Source organism: Marmota monax, unplaced genomic scaffold (assembly GCF_021218885.2).
Source record: "Marmota monax isolate L192 unplaced genomic scaffold, Marmota_monax_Labrador192_F-V1.1 WCK01_AAM20220418_F8-fsc00004, whole genome shotgun sequence".
Classification (NCBI taxonomy): domain Eukaryota; kingdom Metazoa; phylum Chordata; class Mammalia; order Rodentia; family Sciuridae; genus Marmota; species Marmota monax.
In genome coordinates this window covers 17,229,539-17,250,515 of record NW_026692881.1, presented here as the reverse complement: position 1 = coordinate 17,250,515, position 20,977 = coordinate 17,229,539, and the positions used below count along the sequence as shown (strand labels likewise).

The following is a 20,977-nucleotide window of genomic DNA, read 5'->3' as shown; positions in this document are numbered from 1 at the left end:
CTCACTTATATTTATTCCCAAAAGTTAAGAGTTGGGAGAAGAGTGGCAACTATAAGCTGTTGAATGTTAGCCCTTAATGGCTATACATAATGTGAACTTTCAGCATCCATCATTTTTCCAGGAGAGAGAGAGAGAGATTTTACATGAGTAGGGAGGGTGTGAAGGGTCCCCAGGGTAGTAGAAAGGGGTAACTGTCCTTCCAGGCCTATTTCCATGGTGAATTGATGGGGTATTGGTTCCCTAATAGCTTTTCTCTGATGGAGCTAGACAGACCTTGGCCTTCTCTCCAGAAGCCTCCTTAGGGACCACAGGTCACCATTCCATACAGATGCTTGAAGGAAACCAAGAAGCCCAGAGTCTGAATTGATATGTAGGTCTGTGATCAGCACTGCTGGTGAAGAGGAAAATGAAGGCAAGACTCCACCTTCAGAGGGAAAATAAAGGTGCTATTGAAAGGATTGATTTTTTTCAAAGCTCAGAGTGCCCTCTACTGGGAGATGAGGCTCCCTACAGACAGGTAGGGACCCAGACTTTGGGGAGAGAAGGGGAGGCTGCAGGCAGGCAATTCTTCCTGGACCCTCAGGATGTGTAATCAAGTGAAAATCAAGAAGTAGACATATTTGCAGTTTATTGACTAACCATGGTATCGTAGCTGTTATCACCGGGTACAATGGATTAGAGGGAGAGGGAAAGTGATCTCAGAAAATCCCATTGGACCCTTTTATCCACCTCACCCACTCTTCAGCCAGAGGTCACGGGAATTGGAGTCCTGGCTTAACTCTACTCTCTGGATTCACTGCTACCCATTTCATCCCCAAACCCATCTTCCATTTGGTCCAGACATTGAACCTGGGCCCTTCTTCTTCTTGGAGGTGAGGGTGGAAGGAGGAGAAGGACCAAGCCTCAAGAAAGAGAAGAAAGGGCTGAGGGTGTAGCTCAGTAATAGAGCATTTGCTTAGCATGTGTGAGGCCCTGGGCTTGAACCCCAGCACCACAAAAGAAAAGAAGGAAGTAGCTAATGTGGGGGTTGTGAATGTCTTACAGGTCAATGGATCACAATATTCCCTGTCTTTAAATATAAGCTTTGGGTCTGTGGAGTTTAAGCACCATTCCCATACATGTCCCTTTGTGAGCAAGTATGACAGTGACTCTTAAAGGAGAAGAATGCTCACTCTGCCCATGTGGTTTTCTGGTTGGGGGACGATTGGGATTGTTAGATATGTGTTTTGAGATTATGATGTTAGAGAAGACCAACAAATCCTCAAATTGTGCCTAAAGATACCTACATAGGAGAGAAAAGGGCAATACAGGACACTGACACTCCTTTGTTCTGGTAGAGAAAAGGAGAAGAAATGGAGCTATTCCAAGAGGTTGGGTATAGTACCAAGGGACACATAAGCCCCTGACTCCTGGCTTCAGACATGGCTTCCTTTGCTGGTGCAGGTCTTAAGCTAGCTATAGCAGTTGGGTGCCAGAAATCTGAAGTATTCATCCCAGTTGGCCTGCTAGTGTCCCTCAGTTTCTGTCCTGAGATCCCCAGGGCTCCTCCTGTGTCCAGAAAGGGTGAGGTCCTGTCAGAAATGACTTGACCCATGGAACAATTTAGGGAAGGAAGAAAGTCTCACCTGTAACCTGGCTTGCTGGTAGGTAGACAAGAGGCTGAGGAGGGAAGCCAGATATCAGAATATCCCAAGGCAGCATGTCTGCTCTTAGCTTCCAGGACCAAATGTATCAACATATATATGTATCATGTATGTATGTGCAGACACACAAGCACAGAAGGGAGGGGTGATGTGACCCTGCTCTTTGAAATCAGAGGAAAGAAAAGACTTTTTGAGGGCACTTCCCGCAGCTTAATGGATTGTTGCTCTCAGTGACTGCTCCCCTATCACACCCCTTGCCCAGTACCAGGCTGATGGGCAGTGGCATAGAAGGGAAGGGAGGCACTAAAACAGCAGCTCAGGGAAGTGAGGTAGGGGACAAAGGCTGTCCCTCCTTAAAGCCCTTTGTTGTAGTAAACCACCTCGGTGCCTGGGTTTTGCTCCTGGATCTGAGCTCTCAGCTCCGGCTCCAGCCTGTTCACTTGTACAGAGCTGCAACAGAACAGCACAGGACCCAGACCCTCAGGCCCAGGATCACCATCCCTCCTCCCACCATCCCATCCTCCTCCCTCCTCTTTTGCTTCCAGAAGAGCTGGCTCACTGTCATTACCCCACCCCCCAGATCAATTGAGTGTTTGCCAGGCCTCCCTAGAACACACCACGGAGCCCCAGGTGTGTTCCAGGGAGGCCCAGGCGGTGCTGTGAACTCGACCTTCAAGGACAGGGGCCATCCCCTAACACACACAGAGATATGGGGACCTGTTCAGAGTTCCCAGCCAAGGCCAGTGGGCACCACTTACCTTCTTTGGGGGAACAGGGCACAGCACAGGGGAGTGGCAAATATCAGGCTAGGAGAGAAGAGTGGTGAAAAGGTTTGTGAAACTTTGGTCTCATAGTGCTCCCTTCCTGCACCCTACCCCATGGAGATACTATACCCCTAGAGGTGGAGATTGATTTTTTTTTCCATATTGGGGATCAAATCCAGGGTCTTATGCTTGCTAAGCTGGCCCTCAACCACTGAACTACACCTCCAGCCCACAGAGTAGATACTGATTAAAGGCCAAAGAATCTTTTAGAAACATTAAACCCAGCCCTGACATTAGGTTCTGGCTGGGTAAAGAGACTCCTAAGCACTGATTCAAAGCCCTGAGGCTGAAAAGTGGCAGAATCAGAAATTAAATGGTCATTCTCATCTCTTAGAACCAATTCTCATGGAATCCCTCCTGGATGGTACCAGAGAGTATATTTCCATGGTTTTCCCCTGGTGGATAAAGATGAACCCTTCAACTGAACTCAACCTTCAAGGACAGGGGCCATCCCCTAACACACACAGTATGCCTCGCAGGTGTCCAGGACCGACACCAGAATGGATGATGTATGTAAATGTCTTAAAGGCAATAAATACCTACCCACATCCACAAGGGAAAGGCACTCCCATGTGCCCCCAGCTAACTCCTTGCACACTTACCAGAAACCCACCAGTCCCACCTGCAGGGGTGCCCCCAGCCAGGGGCGGTGCTGTGGGAGACAAACAATGGAATGGCTTGTATCCCTTACTCCCTAACCCCCATCCCATTTTACCCCCCAAGGCTTATCTCATCAGCTCTGCCTTTGCACCTGTGGACACATGCCCCTTTTCTTTCTTCCAAGCCCATGACAGGATTGGGGCCTCCAGCTGGCAACCTTTCCAGCCAGTCCCGTTTCCTGCCATCCCCTTACATATTCTCATCTCTTAGAACCAATTCTCATGGAATCCCTCAACCACTTGATCTTCAGAACAGGTTCCACCCCCTAACACACAGTATACCCTATGTGTGCCCAAGATACATACCAGCTGAACGTCTGAGTGATGCCTTTACTTCATACATTTGTTCTTTCCTCCCTTCCTCCAGAAGCTGCTTTCAGAAAGCCTCCTCTGAACTTCCACTCGCTTCCTCTGATCCCAGTGGTATGAATCTCTCCCTTCCCCCAAACATCTGCTCGGCACACACTCCTTCACTCACTTCAGCCACAGAGCCCACCATTCTGTTCCTCAAATGTGCAATCATGTTCCTGCTTCAGAGCCTTTGCTCTGGCTCTTTTCTCTACATGAAACACCCTTCTCTGAGTTCTTTGCGTGGTTGACTCCTTCTCATTCTTTGGGTCTGTAGAGACCCCTTCTCTGACATTTCCTACAAAGCACATATCAGAATTTATAATAATATAGTTATTGGTTGCTTCTTTGTTTATTGGTTTCTGCACTAGACTATAAACTTCATGAGGACAGGGATTATGACCATCTTGTTCCATGCCAGCTTCATAGCTCTAAGTGTACTCAATGAATATATGTGAATAAACAATTCAAGGAAGGAGGCATATTTTATATTCCTGTGCCTTGCTTTGTGTGTGTGTGTGGGGGGGGTGAGAGAGAGAGAGAGAGAGAGAGAGAGAGAGAGAGAGAGAGAGTGTTGGTGACATAGTCGGTAACAACACGACTCTGTCAAGAATGATTGAGTCATGTCACACATAGTCCATCCAGGTCTGTAACAGGGATGCCTCTAGAATGACACCAGTTTCCCTCAGTAGAGAAACTATTTCCTTCCTTCCCCAGTCTCCTTCTGCTTCCTCAATTTTCTTTCACTACAGCCCAGTTCATTCTTGCTGAATGGATGAAGGTTCAGAGCCAGGAGAAATGGTGGCAAATCTTAGTCTCAGGCCACCCTGGAGAGAGGGGACTGGTCACTTCTCCCAGAACCACCACTTCTAGAATGGGAGGAGTAAGCCACCTACCTTCAGGAAGTCTTTCTTCTCCAGAGAGTTCATGATCACTGGGGGAATGGCTGAGGGGAAGCAGGGTAGGGAGAGAGGGAGTTAGTGAGTGAAAGTTGGGAACCCTAAGGAAGGAGACCCCATTCACAGCTCCTCACTCTCCCCAGAGTCTTACTGCCCCTGAGTTCCAAAAGCCCCCTGAGAACCTCAACCCCTGCCTTCTATCAGAGCTTCCCATGCCCCACCCAGCCCTATCTCACCCATGGCAGGAATCGCCATGCAGATTCTTGATACCACCACCTGGAAAATGCCCTGCTTGGCTGCAGTCACTGAGTGGCCAAGCCTCTGACCTGCCTCATCAGTCACAGGAATGCCCACCTGCAGCTCCCTAGGAAGAGAAGTGGCTTCAGTCAGATTCAGGGCCCAAGTCCCACCTGAATGAGAAGCTACTCCCTAGCGTCCCTCACATATTCTAGTCTTAAAGGCTTTCCCTGCTGGGTACAATATTATATGCCTATAATCCCAGCAACTTGGCAAGCTGAGGCAGGAGGATCATGTGTTTGAAGCCAGCCTATGCAACTTAGAAAGACACTGTCTCAGAGAAAGAGAAAAAGGCTGGTTCTCCTACCCAAGGATCCCAGGGTATAGGGATTCAGCTCGGCATGAATGTAGCCATCTTGAATCATAACCACCATGATTACCACTGAGTAACCCTGATTGATTTTTCCCACAGTTTCTCAGAATACTATAAACAAACAAAACCATAGAGTACTATGTGGAGGTTTACTATCTGGACCCTGTTGCTGTCAGTGCCAGAACCCTGTTGATGTCCTTGATGATGGCTTAAGATAAATCAGGTATATTTTGGCTTGAATTAAATCACTTTCATCCTATTATATTATGCTTCCTCCTGATCCAAATCATGGGAAACCCTAATCTTGCTGCTGCCTGGGGACAGTGCTTCTGTCAGTAAGTCCCCAATAAATTGCACTCTGTGTAATCCTGGATCTGCCTGCCTCCTTCCTCAGTCCACAGCAGTTTAGGACCAGTTCTCCTACACTGGGACTGGGTTGTTCTGGAACACAGGGTCAATCTGAGGTAGGGCCCAGCAGCTCATGTCCAATGAAGGAGAGAGGGTTGTCCCCATGCTGGGCTGGTCTGCACACTGGGTGGTACATCACAAGCACACTGGGCATGCACATGACAGGAGTTAGGTCTACTCACCTTTGCCTCATCAAGGGGATGTTGATACAGTTGGCAGCAGCCACAGCTGCAAAGGGCACAAATCTGCCAACCAAGGGAGGTAGGTGCTGGGGGAGGAAAGGCGTCTTTTAGTGGCCCATGGAGTGGGAAGGGACTCTTGGGGGAGAGATGGGAGCCTGTCTATCAGGAATGGATCTATAGGTAATGGGATCTAATGGTAATGGGGAAGAAGAAGGAGGGTAAAGGATGAATGGAGGGTCAATGGAGGGAGAGCCTTACCTTGGTGAGGGATTTGAGTCCCAGAGCTGTGGCCACAGCCCCAGTGGTGGCACTCACATAGGCTGTTCCCAGCTGCCTGTGGATTAAAGAACCAGTTGACAAGGGACAGAGGAAGAGTCCAGCATGTGGCTCTTACCTTTAGGAAGATGCCAAATCCTCAGTGCGTGAGGCTAGGAGGGTAGTCTCATTGCAGAGAAAGCCCTCCCCCCAGCTCCAGTGTAAACTTGCCTGGAAACCCTACTCCCTCCCTTCAAATGGGAGTAGGTCCCCAAAAACATACACAAGAGGGCCTCACCCTCAGGCAGGGAGAGTGAGGAAAGGCTAGGCTGGGAGGAGAGCTGAGCCACTGCCTGCAGGGCCCACAGGGATCAGGAATGACAAGGAAAGCACAGAGTGTGGGCTGGGAAAAGGCACCACAGTTTTTCCCAGGGACCGGCACTCACTGCACAGTGATGGGAGCATCGCCGCTGCGGTTGGAATAGTTAACAACAGCATTGAAGGACTGGTTCACCCACTGCCAGAACACCACAGTTGGGGTCTTCCTGAGGGAACAAAATCAGTTTTATTTCTCCCTCTACAGTGTCTCTCATCTTTGGACCCCTATAGTGAAATCCCAACGGTTACTCCCAAGCCCTCAGGAGAATCCAGTTGATGACCCTAGAACCTGCTCTTATAACCCTTATATGCCCCCCTCATACAAGTAGACCCACTGACTCTGGGGTGGGGGACCCCCAAGGCTGCGTTCTTAGGAATGGGAGGGATTCTGATACAAGCTCCTGCCCACCCACTATTCTCTACCCAAATTGGCCCAAAGAGGAGACACCTAGCTATACTCTAGCTTGGATCACTCAGGAAGGGGACATGGGATAAGACCTGCCTGTAGAACGTAAGCATGCAGCCAGTGATCATCATGTTCATGGGCACCTGGGCTGACATGCGGCCAATCAGGACCACCTTCTCCCCTGTGTCTGGATGGAAGGCAGAGTCGTACACATACTTGGCCCTCCATAGCTGGTCCTCGGTGAGCCCTGGGGTCACTACCCCAGCCCTGCAGAAGTTGACAAGGAACCAAATTGTTCTAAGAGGACAATCTGCCCTCTAAAGTTCTGTTTACCCTGCTCAGAAAACTCTGGGCAGAGGACTAGGAACTTTGGCCCCCCATCTCAGGATAAAAGAGTTCCTTGACTCTTTGGGAGAATCAAAGGGTCCCAGAAATGGGGGTTCCTAGTTCAATTTCCCTTCTAGCCACACATTTTCTGCTAAGTAATAGATAGCGGTGGTGGTAGTGGTGGTGGTGGTGGTGGTGGTGGTGGTGTGTGTGTGTGTGTGTGTAGAGTGCTGGGGATTGAACCCAGGGCTGTGTGCATGCAAGGCAAGCACTCTACCAACTGAGCTATATCCCCAGCCCTGATGGTGGTTTGACAAGTCAAAAATGGCTGGGCCAGGCATAGTGGCACACGCCTGTAATTCCAGTGGCTTGGGAAACTGAGACAGGAGGATCATGCGTTCAAAGCCAGCCTCAGCAAAAGCGAGGTGCTGAGCAACTCAGTGAGACCCTGTCTCTAAATAAAATACAAAATAGGATTGGGGATGGGGCTCAGTGATTGAGTGTCCCTGAGTTCAATCCCCAATACCAAAAAAAAAAAAGGTGGGAAGCATCACAAGAACTTTTGATTCTGAAGACAAAAGGGATGCCCTCCTACCTCCTTGGTAGGAGTAGACCAACAGTAGACCAACAGTGGGAAAAGTTCCTATGGTGGTTTGTGAAACATAAAGCAGCCTTCCACTCATAAATATCAATGTTACTTCCTCAACCCAAATACCCAAAAGTTCTTTAGATTAAAGCTCTGTGCCATGGAGAGGTGCCAGCAAATGAGGTCAGGGAGTGAGGGGGTTGTGGAATGGGACTTGTAAGTTTAGGAAGGCAGGTACAAAATGTACTAGATTAATGACAGTGAATGACACCCTAAGACACAGTGTCAGATGGGGGTCACCTGTAGTTTTGCACAATGTTCCGAGAAGCTTCCAGCTGAGCTCCAGACAACAGCAGATTTCGAGGATCAGTAACAGTGAAGAAGTGCCGGGCTCTGCCCAGGAAAGTGCTCTGGTCCCAGCGAGGTTCCTGGATGTTGATATCTAAGGGCAATTCACCCATTTTCTGCAAGGCAGGGACAAGGGTCAGAGGGCTTCAAGGAGGGAGTCCAACGGCTCCACCTGGGGGAAGCTTTGATGGCCCTGCCCTAGTTTCTAAGCCTATCACCTGTTTCTTCAAGAGTTCAAGGTGACTCCAGATAGGTAAGCAAGGGTAGAGGAGGAGTTGTTTCCTAGGCAATGTCCTAGCCAGGGACCTACAAGCACTGGAAGAGGGGGAGGGGAAGAGAAGAACTAGAAAATAGGTTACCCTAGGTTCTGGCCTGGTGCAGATTTTCATGAGTAAAGATTTACATGTGTGTGGTTGATGCATGAGCAACAACTAATCCTGTGCAGCTACTTATGAGCTCTGCTTGCACAGAAAGGTGTAATATGTGCATGACACAGCCATGCCCATGTCAGCTTCAGGCCCCAGCTGCCCTGATACGTAGATATAAACCCCCTTGCCTATTTGAGAAGATGGCAAAAGACATCCCATGTTCCAGCCCCTGATTGGAGGACAACCAGAGCTCTTTGGGCTTATCCCAGATCTCAAACAGGACATTCTGTAAGCCATATGCATTCATGTGGGCATGCACATGTCCTATGTTCAAACCCATTTTCCCCAAGCCACACTGGGTGACCCAAAGCTCTTCCTGTTCCCTGGCAAGGCAGGACTGCCACAGACACCCATCTGCTTCTCTCTGAACCAACTACCTCCAGAAAGAACAGGATTCAGTGGAAACCCCGCTACCCAGCAGAGAGGAAAGCCGGGAGCAGCCATCTGGCCGTGCTAGGCAAAATCCTGCAGAATGACTAATCCCCTCCAACCCTACTTCCTCCCTAAGGCAGGCACACCCAACTCTCTCTCACTCTCACATACCCACACACAAAGATATGCATGCCCGACCCAGATATACAAACAGGGTAGACACAATCCACGAACCATAAAAGCCGTTATACACACAGAGAGCTCACATACATCAGTTGCAGATGCTAAATGACACTCCCACACACACCCCCACCCCCCGCCAGCCTCCCCTTGTGCACCATAGACCTCCACAGAGGCTGAGATACTGAATCCCCAGGATAAAGAGCACGTTTCAAGGCAAGCATCCTTCTCCAACCCCCACCCCCTACCCTCCACTCCCCTAACTCCCATTCCCTGCCTGGACAGGGAGCACTCACGCTTTCCGGGATTGCCTGCCTCTGCAGATCTCAGACCCGCCTTCCTTTCCGCGCGACTGTGGCCCTCCCAGTCATCAAGCCGGACGTCATGCATGACGCTGAGCAGCAGGGAGGGAAGGTGGCTCCCTCTGGCTTGTTCGCTTAGCCAGCCCCAAACCTGGAAGGCCCTGGGGGCGGTAGATATCATTTGGGGATACGCCCCCAGCCCGGGCCGCCAGGACTAGGTCCCGTGAGGCCTCCCAGAACGAGTCTTACCGCAGAGATCTGTTCTGGCCCCACTCCCCATCCCGAGAAAGGAAGGGAGGAGCCGCACCACTGCCCCTTCGCTTCTCTTGCAATGCCCTGGCGGGCCTCCAGAGGCACCCTGTCCCTGCCGCAGGGGTATAGGTGCACTTGGCGCAGGTGCGTGGTGTGAAGGGGCGGTCCTCTGATGCAGAGCTCCCCCGGAGGGACTCAGGTTACTGATTGTTTACTTGAGGGCTGTCTGTGATGGCCTCTGTTTGCTGGGCCCCCTGGGCTCCTACCCAGGTACCCATAAACTCCTCTCTCAGCACCTCAGTATTCAGCATCCCTTCGCAGCAGAGTTCCTATCGTGCCGCCCTCTTAGGCTCTCCCTCTCTGACCCCTTACTCCACTGTTTCCCCAGTATCTTTATACCTCCAACCCTCAGCGATGCACCACTGATCTTAGCTCCAGATGTGAATGGCCAGAAGGCTAACCTCCATCTGCATCTGAGGAAATACATCAGAAGTATTATTCCTTCCCCTAGTGTTCTGGGACAATTGCCCTGCCCTGCGACCTTTCCAGAACAGGGTGGCCTGGCAGACACCTTCTGACATAGAAGGAGGCAGGTGATAAAGGCAGCCTTCATACGCGCGGGCGCGCGCGCGCGCACACACACACACACACACACAGCTTACCCAGTCACCACACAACACACCTGCTAAATGCCCAGGCGCCACCCGGCGCTGTAGCTCGTCGCGGGCTCACACCCTGCTCTTTCCTGGTGAATCCCCCCCATGGAGGCCTCAGGAGTGACCACAAATGGGTGGCATTTCCAAGAGCCCGGGATAGCGTGGCCCGGAGAAGACAAGGTTCCAGAGGGATGGGGCGAGCCGAGAGCCAAGCCCTAGGTTCGCGTAACGGGTTGGGGCAGAGCCCTGTGGCCCCAGGACCAGGTGACCAGCGGCAGACCCCCGGCGACCAAGGGAGGTGCTGGAGGGAGTAACTGGTGGCCCCACTAGCCAATGGGAGCCCAGAGCTTCACAGACCAGCCCTATTCCCGCAGCCCCGCTGGGCGTGGGCGGGGTCGCTGGCTGCTGCACTGGCTGGCACCTGAGGGTGCACAAAACCCGCCGCGATCACACACCGGAGCAGGTGAGGGGGCCAAGCCAGAGAAATGGAGCCCAGGAGGGCCAGGCCTGGAGTAGGGGTTGTGTTCTGGGTACCAGATCTGCTCTGGGAGACTTGGCTCTGGGTTTTTCGCTGGGTATTGTGAGGCTCTGACCGGCAGATTCTCCGCCCAAGCGTGGGAAGGAGTCACGCAGCAGTTTTGAACCCTGAGCAGCTGCCTGCGGTCAGGGGATTTCTTGGGCCTGGGCTGCAGCTGTCCCAGGTCCTGAAGCCCTACGCTGAAGGTTGGCCCCTGTCCGCATACACAGAAGAGGTATGGCAATGAATTGTCCTGGCCCTTCATTTTCCCCACATTGCTGGAAGGCCAGGGGCTGCAATAATCCCATATCCACTCTCTCAACCTCTACTGAGGACTGGGGATGAGGTAAATGACTCAGCTGAGAGCAGAAATGCGGAGAGCTCCCCATACACCTTTTATATAAATGGCTCCAAAGGTCCAAAATGGTGCCTGGCCGTGGTCAACCCCTGGCCCAGGGTAGGAGAGGTGGGGAGCTGAGGGTCTAAGATATGGGAGGGCAGGATGCTCAAACCAGGGGGAGAAGTGGCAGTTCTGGGGACAGTAGGGCAATGTTCACACCCTCTCACCCAATCTATGCTCTCCCTGCCCAGGTCTGGAGCCTACCACACCTGAGAAGTGAGGGGTTCCACCTTTCTGAGACCTCACCCTGCACGGAAGGCTCATGGAGCTCAGAGCACTGGGAGCTGGCCTCTGGAGGGTTGGCAGATTCCTTCTGGACCTGTAGGGTGCCACTCCAGTCCAGCCACCATGGCACATGGCTTCACAGCGGGCTTTGACCCACCAGGTCTAGGAGAACTCAGCTCTAGCTCTCTGAGCTCCCTCTCCTCCCGAGGCCACCTGGGCAGCGACTTCGGCTCCACCGCAACACGATACCTGTTGCGGAAGCAGCAGCGACTGCTGAATGGGCCCCCCCGTGGAATCCGAGCCTCATCACCCATGGGCCGTGTCATTCTCATCAACTCCCCCATCGAAGGTGGGTGTGGGGCCCAGTCACTAGCTTGGGCTGGGGAAGGCTGGGATAGAGGACAGCAGGAACTAAGTAGGAGGTGGTAAAGCCAATGATTGGGGGGAACTCAAGAGATAGGAGTCTTAGGGAAGTGAGGGCTCTGGGAACCCACATCTTCCTTGCTTACCCTTGCCTCTCCTCCAGGTCAAGACTTTAGGGCTCTAAGATTGTAGACCAGAGTTAGAAGCTAGGGATAGGACAGCAGGGAAAGCTGTGTGTATAGTATGTTAGCCCTGGAGTGAACAAGGTTAGGTGTTGAACAGGCCCATTCCTCCCATGAACTCTGCTTTTCTCCAGATCCATTTATGTGTGCTTTGTGGGATGGAGCAGGATGGAAAAGGACATCTTCCAGCAACCAGCCAATTGTATGACCAGCTCTGTGCCTAACTATGAGGAGTCAGTGCCCAGGTTTCAGGGATCAAAGCAAGGGCCTGAAGGTAGAGCAGCAAATGTTCAGTCAGAAGAGAAGAGACAAGAGGTTTGAAGGAGGCCTAGGTCTGGGCCCTCAAAGAGGGTATGACCTAAGCTGGTGTAGTTACCTGATGCTGCAGTTATTGTATACCAATTCTATACCTGCCCTGATTAGGTCCTGCAGAGGACCTAGAGAAATGAGCCTCACCTCCAGAAACATACATTGTAGCAGGACTTAGAGACACAGCAACAAAAACAGCTGGTATTGGGGTTCAGCTATCACCCATAGAGGTTAGAGTGAAAAGCTGGAGCATGTGAGGCAGGCACCTAGGAGATAGCCTGGTTGCAGTGACAGATGTGAGGCGGCAAAGATCTGGTGAACAAGACAGCACCCTGACTGCCAGGCAGGGAGCAGGGCCCTCTGGGCCTGGGCTTTCTGTGGGAAGGACCAGATAAATATCTCCAGCTCCTCTCCTCTTTCTTATCCAGCAGCACTCCTCTGACTGGATCTCAGAATGGACTTTTCAGGCCTTGCTCCTCCCCTCTGACCCAGCTGGGTGTCTCTGTCCCTGTCCCCAGAACATTCATGCCATCACCTACCACGGTGTGCCTCACCTTCAGGTGAGCAGCAGGGCATTGCTGAGGGTCACCGTTGTCATTCTGGTCATGTAGCAGAAGTCCCCAGAGGAGCTAGGAGGTGTGTGTGGAAGGGAGTGAGGAGGCACTACCCTCATAGGTTTCACTCTGTTGAAAGAACTATGTAGCCAGCAGGTGGCAAAAGCCTGAAATCCCAGCTATTCCAGAGGTTGAGGCAGGAGGATCACAAGAGTCCAGTCTGGCGACTTAGTTTATATATATATATATATATATATATATATATATATATTTTAAAGAGAGAGGAGAGGGGGGGAGAGAGAGAGAGAGAGAGGGAATTTATTTATTTATTTTTAGTTTTTCGGCGGACACAACATCTTTGTTTGTATGTGGTGCTGAGGATCGAACCCGGGCCGCACGCATGCCAGACGAGCGCGCTACCGCTTGAGCCACATCCCGAGCCCCTTAGTTTATATTTTGAGACCCTGTCTCAACGTAGCTCAGTGGTACAGCCTTACCTAGCATGCTTGACGCCCTGGGTTCAATGCCCAGCACCAAAAAAAAAAAAAAAAAAAAAACCGAAGACAAATCACTTGGCCTTACTCCTGAGTTTCTGGTTCTAGATCTGTGGTGAATCCCAAGAATTCACTTTTTTTAAACATGTCTACTGGTGATGTTGATGCTGCTGGTCCACACCACATCTCAGGAACTACTGTGACAGGGACTAACTGGCAGGAGGGCCAGGAGTCCAGGAAGGCTGCAGAGAGGGAATGAGGAAAGGAACTGGCCTATGCAGGTCGAGGCAAAGGTGTTGCAGGCAAAGGGGACACGGAAAGGGCTGGTTTCCAAGAGTAATAGGAAGGAGGTCAGTGTGGCCAAAGCCCGGTGAGGGAGGGGAGGGAAGTGGGCAGAGGAAGCCTGTGGGTGGCCTCACTGAGTCCAGGGAGGAGTTGGAGTTCCTCTAGAAGCTGGCAAAGGGACAGGAGTTGACATTTTTTATCAGGGGAGAGGCATGCCTTGCTATAAACACAGACTGGCCATGAAGAAGATGGAGAGGGCAAGAGCAGAAGCGGGCATATGGGCAACGGCTGTAGAGTTCCTGGAGGATGGGTGGGTGGCCAGGGCCAGGGCAGTGGAGGGAGAGAAGGTCCCATCCTTAGAGGACTCAGGCTTCTGGAGCTCAAACCTCAGAATAGGTATCACCTTGGCACAGGGCCCTAAGGGCCCCCTGGGAGGGACTGAGGAGAAAGAGGGCTGGGGCTGGGAGCAAAAGACTCCTGGGCTGAGGCTGAAGTGTCCTGTGACTACAGTCTGCTGGGAAACCCCACAAGCTCCCAAGTCTCTGTCCTGCACTGTCCCTCCTAAGGCTGCCCTTAGGGACTTCTGTCTGAGCTGGCCATGCACTGTAACCTGATTTCGGCTAGATCAAATTGAAGTGTGTGTGTGTGTGTGTGTGTGTGTGTGTGTGTGATTTCTCCCTCTCAAATACCTCTAGGGTAAGCCTTTCTGAGAAGAAATCTCAGAAATGGACCCAACTCATCTGGGGCCCAACTTATCCTTAAGTTTTCTTGCTTTTCTCTTCCTGGAAGTTCTCCTCAAGGCCGGTCTCTGAGCCTGGCTCACTCCATCCCCTCCTCAGTGTCTCCTTTTCCTTCCATCCATTCAAATCCCATCCATCAGTCCTCTAAGAAGCCTTTCCTGATAACTTGGGACCCAGGACACTCCCGTACCTTCTGACTTACCCCAGCACTGGATGGAGAAGTTAGCTCTGGGCACACCATGCAGCATGGTGATGTTTGGGGTTTCTTTCCCCAGGTAGCCAGGTAGTCCCTGCATGCTTACTCCCAGAATCACAGAGTCTAAGAGATGGAGGCCTCGACACTCCTTCCTAAACATCCCAGTTAGGGATTTACCAGGTCTGAGTTTGCATGCTGCTCACTAGCTGTCCCAGGAAACCCATTCCATTTCTGGCAGTTGCATATTTCAGAAAGTTTTTCCTTACAAAACATGCCTCCATCTAACTCCACCACATGGGCTTGATTCTGCCCTCTGGGTTCCACTGACAAAAATATCTAATGCCTTCCAGAGCCTCACTCTACAGCTATTTGAAATTAGAGCTAATCTACCATTTCTGTTGCAAGCAGAAGAGGCCAGGCTCCCTTTGCTGTGTCCCAAAGAATGGAATTTGAACCTTCTTTGCCATCTTTCTGGGCCTCTGAGTGGCAGCCGTTTTAGAAATATGGGCACAGAATGCTCAGTAAACATTACACACACACACACACACACACACACACACAGCAAAGGAGCAGGACTCCTGTCCTGATATCCTCACCTGCTTCCACACACTCCATGGCCCAGGGTCAAAATCACCCTAAATGGAACTTGGAAATTGATTCCCTCCCCTCAGTACTATGTGGCTCTGGCCAGTAATCCAGCTTTTGCAAGCCCCAATTTTGGGAACCTAGGGGCCCTCTGTGCCCAGAATGAACGTGGGGATCATGCCTGTGTCCCCATTCCTGCAGCCAACAGTGATGAAAGTGACATCATCCACACAGTCCGGGTGGAGAAGAGCCCAGCAGGGAGGCTGGGTTTCAGTGTGCGGGGAGGCTCTGAGCATGGCCTGGGCATCTTTGTCAGCAAAGTGGAGGAGGGGAGCAGTGCAGGTGAGTGATCCTGGGGGAAGATTGCTGGTTTAGGATGTTACCCCCATCTCAGGGGAGGCAGGGGATGCTGTGGGCAGCAATGAGGAAAAGTCCTCAGCTCTGGAAGGCTGATCTCATGGAAGATGGGGCCCACCCTTGGGCAGAGTGGATCAAGGGACAGAGATTCCTTAATAGGCAATACTCAGAGCCTACTCTGAAGATCTGCACCTTGAGGGAGGAAGCTCAGTACCCCAGGGAGCTCTGTCCAGTGGGGAGGTCAGCCTCCTCCCCACTCTCTGGCACAGAGCGGGCTGGCCTATGTGTGGGGGACAAGATCACAGAGGTGAACGGACTGAGCCTAGAGAGCACCACCATGGGCAGCGCAGTGAAGGTGCTGACGGGCAGCAGCCGCCTGCACATGATGGTACGGCGCATGGGCCGGGTGCCAGGCATCAAATTCTCCAAGGAGAAAACCACATGGTGAGCAGCCCCAGCCTTCCCAACCCACAACCACCCCTGAACAGGAGGAGCCAGAAACAGTGCAATCCCCAGGAAATAAAATGGGCCTGAGTCTCCCTCTTTGCCATACTTCAATGGCACTAACTGTCCAACACCAGGGCCCTCTTCGCTCATTGCTGCTGCTGTGAAACTAGGGCACAGCATCAGCACCTCCCTCATAGGGGCATTATAAGGAGTAGAAATGGGGCCCTAGGGCTGGGGGTGGTTCAGTATACAGTGCATACTCCCTGTGCCCCAGGCCCTGGGTTCCATCTCCAGCACCGAAAGAAAAAAAAAAAGATTTTTAAAAAATGGGGCACTGCATATTGCAGCTGTTCCATAAAAATGTGAGTAGGATGATTTCCCAGACTGAATACAACTTATGTCCCACTGAGGATCCTAGGCCTGGGATGTCCCCTGGAGGCAGCCTCCCATTCCCATGCAGCTATCAAGACTACTGGGAGGGGAGATGGGAGGTGGTGGCTGGGGACCCCACCTGAGGGCCCCTTGCTGCTGTTCCAGGGTGGATGTGGTGAACCGGCGGTTGGTGGTGGAGAAGTGCAGTTCCACTCCATCCAACAGCAGCTCGGAGGATGGTGCGCGGCGCATTGTCCACCTGTACACGACCTCTGACGACTTCTGCTTGGGCTTCAACATCCGAGGGGGCAAGGAGTTTGGCCTGGGCATCTATGTGTCCAAGTAAGGGCAGAGACAGGGTTGAAATGGAGTATCTAGAGGTTGGGCTGGGAATGGGGCTGGGATTGGGGCCTGGGGATGACCAACAAGTGAGGCATGGCCAACTACATGTCCAAATGAGGGCCCAGGTCAGGGGTGGACCTGATAAGGGATGTGGTCACCAGGAGGGGGGTCAAGGAGCATGACTAGGGCATTCCCATATCCAAGTGAAAGGGAACTAAATAGGGGTGAGGGAGACAGGCCAGAGTCTTATCAACTGACACCTGTCTGACCCAGAGTGGACCATGGTGGGCTGGCCGAGGAGAATGGCATCAAGGTGGGGGACCAAGTCTTGGCGGCCAACGGTGTCAGGTTCGACGACATCAGCCACAGCCAAGCCGTGGAGGTGCTGAAAGGCCAAACACACATCATGTTGACCATCAAGGTGGGCAGGACTCTGGGAGTCATGGAGAGGCCAGACTAGAAGAAGTATTTCCCAGACCACCCTTGTTCTTTATTGAGCTCCTTGCTCTCCCCTATGTGACATTTCCGTAGCCAAGTGGAAAGGAGTTCTAATTCCCCTTTTGCAAAAGAAGAATCTGAGGTTCAGAGAGGCATTGCAACTGAGGTTCAGAGAGGCCAGTGATTCTGCTGCTCAGTAGCGTAACCTGGCTCCAGTCCTCTCCCCAGATTCCTGAGGCAGCACCCTTTCTTCTGAATGGTGGAGACCTAGGGTTGAAGGAACAAATGTCCTGCCCACAAGGGTGGAGTGGTATCTGTGGCTTTGGGCAAAGACTTGGTGGTAGGCACCCTCAGGCCACAGGGCAAGGAGCCCTAGGCTAGGGCCAGAGATCAGATTTCAGGGGAGGCAGCTGTATTCATTATTCATGTAGGTCTCACGCTTGCCTGAGGATCAGGTCCTTCTCACTCTGGCTTCTGTAGAAGGTGATGGCTCACTCTTCCTTGGTGCCAATTGGTGGCCCCTGCTCTGCCTTCTCCTTCATCACCAGGCCTTTGCCCATCTCACCATTCAGTGCCTCCTCCACCCCCACTATTTCCCACCTCTCCCGCATCCCATTTCTCCCTTTCCTTCCTCAAATTATCCCAGACCCCCTCCTCACTCCTGCTCTGCCTCTTATTCATTCATTCAACAATATTTTTGAGGGTTGAGGGTATACCTCAGTGGTAGAGTTTTTGCCCAGCAGGCTTGAGGCCCTGGGTGCAATTTCCAACTCCACATAAAACAAAACAAAACTACAATATTTTGAGTACCTACTCTGTGCTGGATGCTATGCCCGGTACTGAGGCTGCATCAATGACAGGACAGCCAAGGTCTCTGCTCCTGGGGGGAAAAGGACAAACCAGATACTTGTAGACTGTGACAAATGCCACCAGGAAATTAACAGAGAGGTGGAATGGAGTAATTTGGGAAGATCCTTATAGCCAGGGGACATCAGGGCAGGTCTCTCTGAGGAAGTGACAAAGAGCAAGAATGAGCTAGCCACATAATGAGCTGAAGGAAGAGAAAACAGGCAGAAGGGAGGGCAGGTGCAGAGATCCTGTGGTACAAAGGAACTTGGCATGATTAGAAATGAAGTGGCCAATGTTGCTAGAGCACAGTGGATTCAGAAGGGAGAAATGGAAATTAAGGTTTACTCCTGTCCCATTTCTCACCCTCCCTTCTCACCTGTTCCTCCTATCCCACCATGACCTCCCCAGGAGACAGGCCGGTACCCTGCCTACAAGGAGATGGTTTCTGAGTACTGTTGGCTGGACCGATGTAAGTGGCTTAAGTCCTCAAATTTGGAGGGAAAGGGGCTAAGACCCAAGAGTGGGGCCAGGGTCTCTGAAAAAGAAAGGACAGGGACCAAGATCTACTCAAGACCCTCACATAACCCAGAGCGGCTTCTAGGACCCCCCTGATGTCTTGCAGATTCAATTTCAGGCTCTTCTAGGGCCTTGAGGCCCAGAGAGTGAACAGAGAAGTGCTCTGTCTGAGGTTTCTCATAAGACAGAGGCAGGATTGCGTAGCAGCTTGTGGCTTTAACCTCAGTGGCTGCCTGGCCTTCGTTCCTCTACCCGCAAGCCCCGGAGTGATCTGCAAGCCTCACAGGGTGCTGAGGCAAACCCGTCATATGCACAGGTGCTGCATATGCCCCTGCCTTCCCATCTCCCTGCAGTGAGCAATGGGGTGCTGCAGCAGCTGTCACCTACCTCTGAGAGCAGCTCCAGTGTCTCCTCATATGCCTCCAGCGCCCCCTATAGCTCAGGCTCCCTGCCCTCGGACCGCATGGATGTCTGCCTGGGGCCTGATGACCTGGGCAGCCAAGGAACAGGTTGGGGGCGGGCGGACACAGCCATGCAGACGGAGCCTGATGTGGGGGGCCGTGTGGAGACTTGGTGTAGCGTGCGGCCCACAGTCATCCTCAGAGACACAGCCATCCGTTCTGAAGGACCCCCTCCTGCCCGCCGCCTTGACTCTGCCCTCTCAGAGTCCCCCAAGACTGCTTTGCTGCTGGCCCTTAGCCGACCCCGGCCCCCCATCACACGCTCCCAGAGCCACCTGACCCTATGGGGTACGTGGGGAATGGGAGGCTGCTGCTTTCTCTATAGTCCCTGGTCCAAAACTGCTCATTCTGTCCCTCTTTTTGCCTCAGATCTTGGCCCAGGCTCAGCCCTAAAGCATACTCATCCCATGCTCTGGGTTCCATTTTAAGCCAGACCTGGGCCGCAAACCTGTTCTTAGTCCTATCCCAACTTTGATCTCCAAACCCGCCCTCACCCCTGTCCTTTCAATCTGGAGTGCCCAGGCCTGTTCTCCCCAGCCCCAGATTCCTTACACGGCTTCACTTGTGTGATTCTGGGAGAGGTGGAAACTGGAGGAGGAACCCCCCACACCCTTCCCCACCCTGCACGAGTGCAGATCCTGTCTGCCACCCCCACTCTCCCTTTTCTCTGCCCCTTCCCACACCCCTGCCCCTCGTCCTTCCCTTCTGCCCACCCTCCAGCCCCCCGGGTGCTCCCTCGTGTCTGCAGAGGAGAAGAAACAGCGGAAGAAGGAGAAGTCGGGGTCCCCTGGGGAGAAGGGGGCCCTGCAGCGCTCCAAGACTCTGATGAACCTCTTCTTCAAGGGAGGGCGGCAGGGGCGGCTTGCAGGGGATGGGCGCAGAGAGGCCTGGACACTGGACAGCAGGAGCCCAGCCAAAGCCCGCCCTCGCCTGGACCTGGAGAAAGGTAGGTGCTGGATTGACCAGGCAGGGAAGATGGGGCAAAGTCCGCCAGCTGGGGCCTCTGGCACACCGCCTCACCACTCAACCTGGAGAGCCTAGTTTTCCTCATAGATTCAATAGGAGTAATAATGCCTGTTTCTTTAGAATACTGGGGAATAAGTGAGTTAGCAAATGTAAATCACATTGTCTGGCACACAGAAGGTGCTCGGAAAATGTGGTGGTCATTGTCATCTTGCCTTACCTCCCTTTGTACAGAAAGGGAAAGTGACAGAGTTGCAACACAGCAAGGAAGTAGAAGACCTTGGCTCAGAGCCCAGTGCCCTTGGTGGTGGCAGTAGTGGGGCTTGCTTTTGCCAGCCATCTAGCTTCTCAGGCCCAATCAAATTCTAGAATCATTGAGCAAGACCATTTCTAGATCAAGGCCCAGGCAGAAGGGCCAGCCCACGCTGTACTCACATGAGGCTTCCCACCCACGAGATGGCTGTCCTCCCTGGTAAGGCTCAACGTCCAGGCCAAGAGTGGATGAGTTAAGACTCTTAGAGCTGCATTTGACAGAAACTTAACCAAACTCACCTCTTGGGGCTGTGGCCATGGCTCAGAGGTAGCACACTTGCAAGGCAGGTGTCAGGCACTGGGTTCGATTCTCAGTACCACATATAAAATAAATAAATAAAAGTCTATCAACAGCTAAAAAATATTTTTTTTAAAAAAGTCACCTCTTGCTGGGCGTGGTGGTGCATGCCTATAATCCCAGTGACTCAGGAAGTTGAGGCAGGAGGATCACAAGTTCCAGGCCAGTCTCAGCTATTTAACAAGGACCTAAGGAGATTTTTTTATTTAAAAAAGAGCTGAGGATGTTGCTCAGTGGTTAACCACCTCTGGGTTCAATCCTTGGTACCAAAAAAAAAAAAAAAAAAAAAAAAGACCTCTTAGCTCAGGTACTGACTTAGGCAGGTCTAAAGGTCTGAAAAATATCACTACATGTGTCCATTGGTCTTTTGGTTCCATTTTCTGGTGAGTTGATTTGCCATCATTCGGGCTTTACTGACTTGATAAGATGGCCACTATTATTTCGCAATCCCCAGGGAAAAGTAGTTTCTCCTGAAGTAGTTCCAGCTAAGTCTCATGAACCTGTCTCTCATCCCCACTGGGATCACAAACCATGCTAAACAAACCACTGTGATGTGGGAGACAAAGTGTTTTTGCTGGCCAGCCTGGGTCACATGCCTACCCCAGAGTACATGGGCTGAGAATGGGGACATTGGTCCCCAGGAGACCATTAGGGTGAGGTTTCCAGAAAAGGGGAGTGGATGTTGGGTAGGTGAAAACAATCAGAGAAA

General features: G+C 52.1%; 2 protein-coding genes across 4 annotated transcripts; one reads left to right on the top strand and one right to left on the bottom strand.

The window, feature by feature from the left end:
- Positions 1-611: 611 nt before the first annotated feature.
- Sfxn3 (sideroflexin 3) lies at positions 612-9,553 on the bottom strand. Of its 3 annotated transcripts, XM_058581233.1 has the most exons (12): positions 9,405-9,553; positions 9,150-9,316; positions 7,826-7,989; positions 6,705-6,879; positions 6,275-6,369; positions 5,832-5,907; positions 5,574-5,659; positions 4,610-4,737; positions 4,371-4,420; positions 3,070-3,119; positions 2,402-2,449; positions 612-2,093 (listed from the first exon to the last, which is right to left on the bottom strand). In XM_058581233.1, the coding sequence occupies exons 3-12, from the start codon at positions 7,984-7,986 to the stop codon at positions 1,997-1,999; spliced, it is 966 nt and encodes a 321-aa protein (XP_058437216.1). In that variant the 5' UTR covers positions 7,987-7,989; positions 9,150-9,316; positions 9,405-9,553; the 3' UTR covers positions 612-1,996. The 3 variants fall into 3 exon arrangements, 2 of the variants coding, with proteins under 2 accessions (XP_058437216.1, XP_058437215.1); XM_058581232.1 differs by having other exon boundaries at positions 9,150-9,453; XR_009227310.1 differs by lacking the exon at positions 612-2,093 and adding an exon at positions 3,433-3,772 and having other exon boundaries at positions 9,150-9,456.
- A 1,629-nt stretch (positions 9,554-11,182) lies between these two features.
- Positions 11,183-19,664, top strand: Pdzd7 (PDZ domain containing 7). Its single transcript, XM_058581371.1, has 8 exons — positions 11,183-11,554; positions 15,115-15,255; positions 15,540-15,714; positions 16,255-16,431; positions 16,705-16,852; positions 18,127-18,187; positions 18,588-18,983; positions 19,416-19,664. Exons 1-8 carry the CDS (start codon positions 11,329-11,331, stop codon positions 19,643-19,645), a joined length of 1,554 nt encoding a protein of 517 aa, XP_058437354.1. The 5' UTR covers positions 11,183-11,328; the 3' UTR covers positions 19,646-19,664.
- The last annotated feature ends 1,313 nt before the right edge of the window (positions 19,665-20,977 follow it).

Bases quoted from the DNA above. Each gene is read 5' to 3' on its own strand.
- Pdzd7 (XM_058581371.1), top strand. From the start codon at position 11,329: ATGGCACATGGCTTCACAGCGGGCTTTGACCCACCAGGTCTAGGAGAA. The intron at 11,555-15,114 runs GTGGGTGTGGGG...CCATTCCTGCAG, and splicing joins CATCAACTCCCCCATCGAAG to CCAACAGTGATGAAAGTGAC. The intron at 15,256-15,539 runs GTGAGTGATCCT...TCTCTGGCACAG, and splicing joins GGAGGAGGGGAGCAGTGCAG to AGCGGGCTGGCCTATGTGTG.
- Sfxn3 (XM_058581233.1), bottom strand. From the start codon at position 7,986: ATGGGTGAATTGCCCTTAGATATCAACATCCAGGAACCTCGCTGGGAC. The intron at 5,908-6,274 runs GTGAGTGCCGGT...TTTAATCCACAG, and splicing joins GATGCTCCCATCACTGTGCA to GCAGCTGGGAACAGCCTATG. The intron at 4,421-4,609 runs GTGAGATAGGGC...GCTTCCCCTCAG, and splicing joins CATGGCGATTCCTGCCATGG to CCATTCCCCCAGTGATCATG.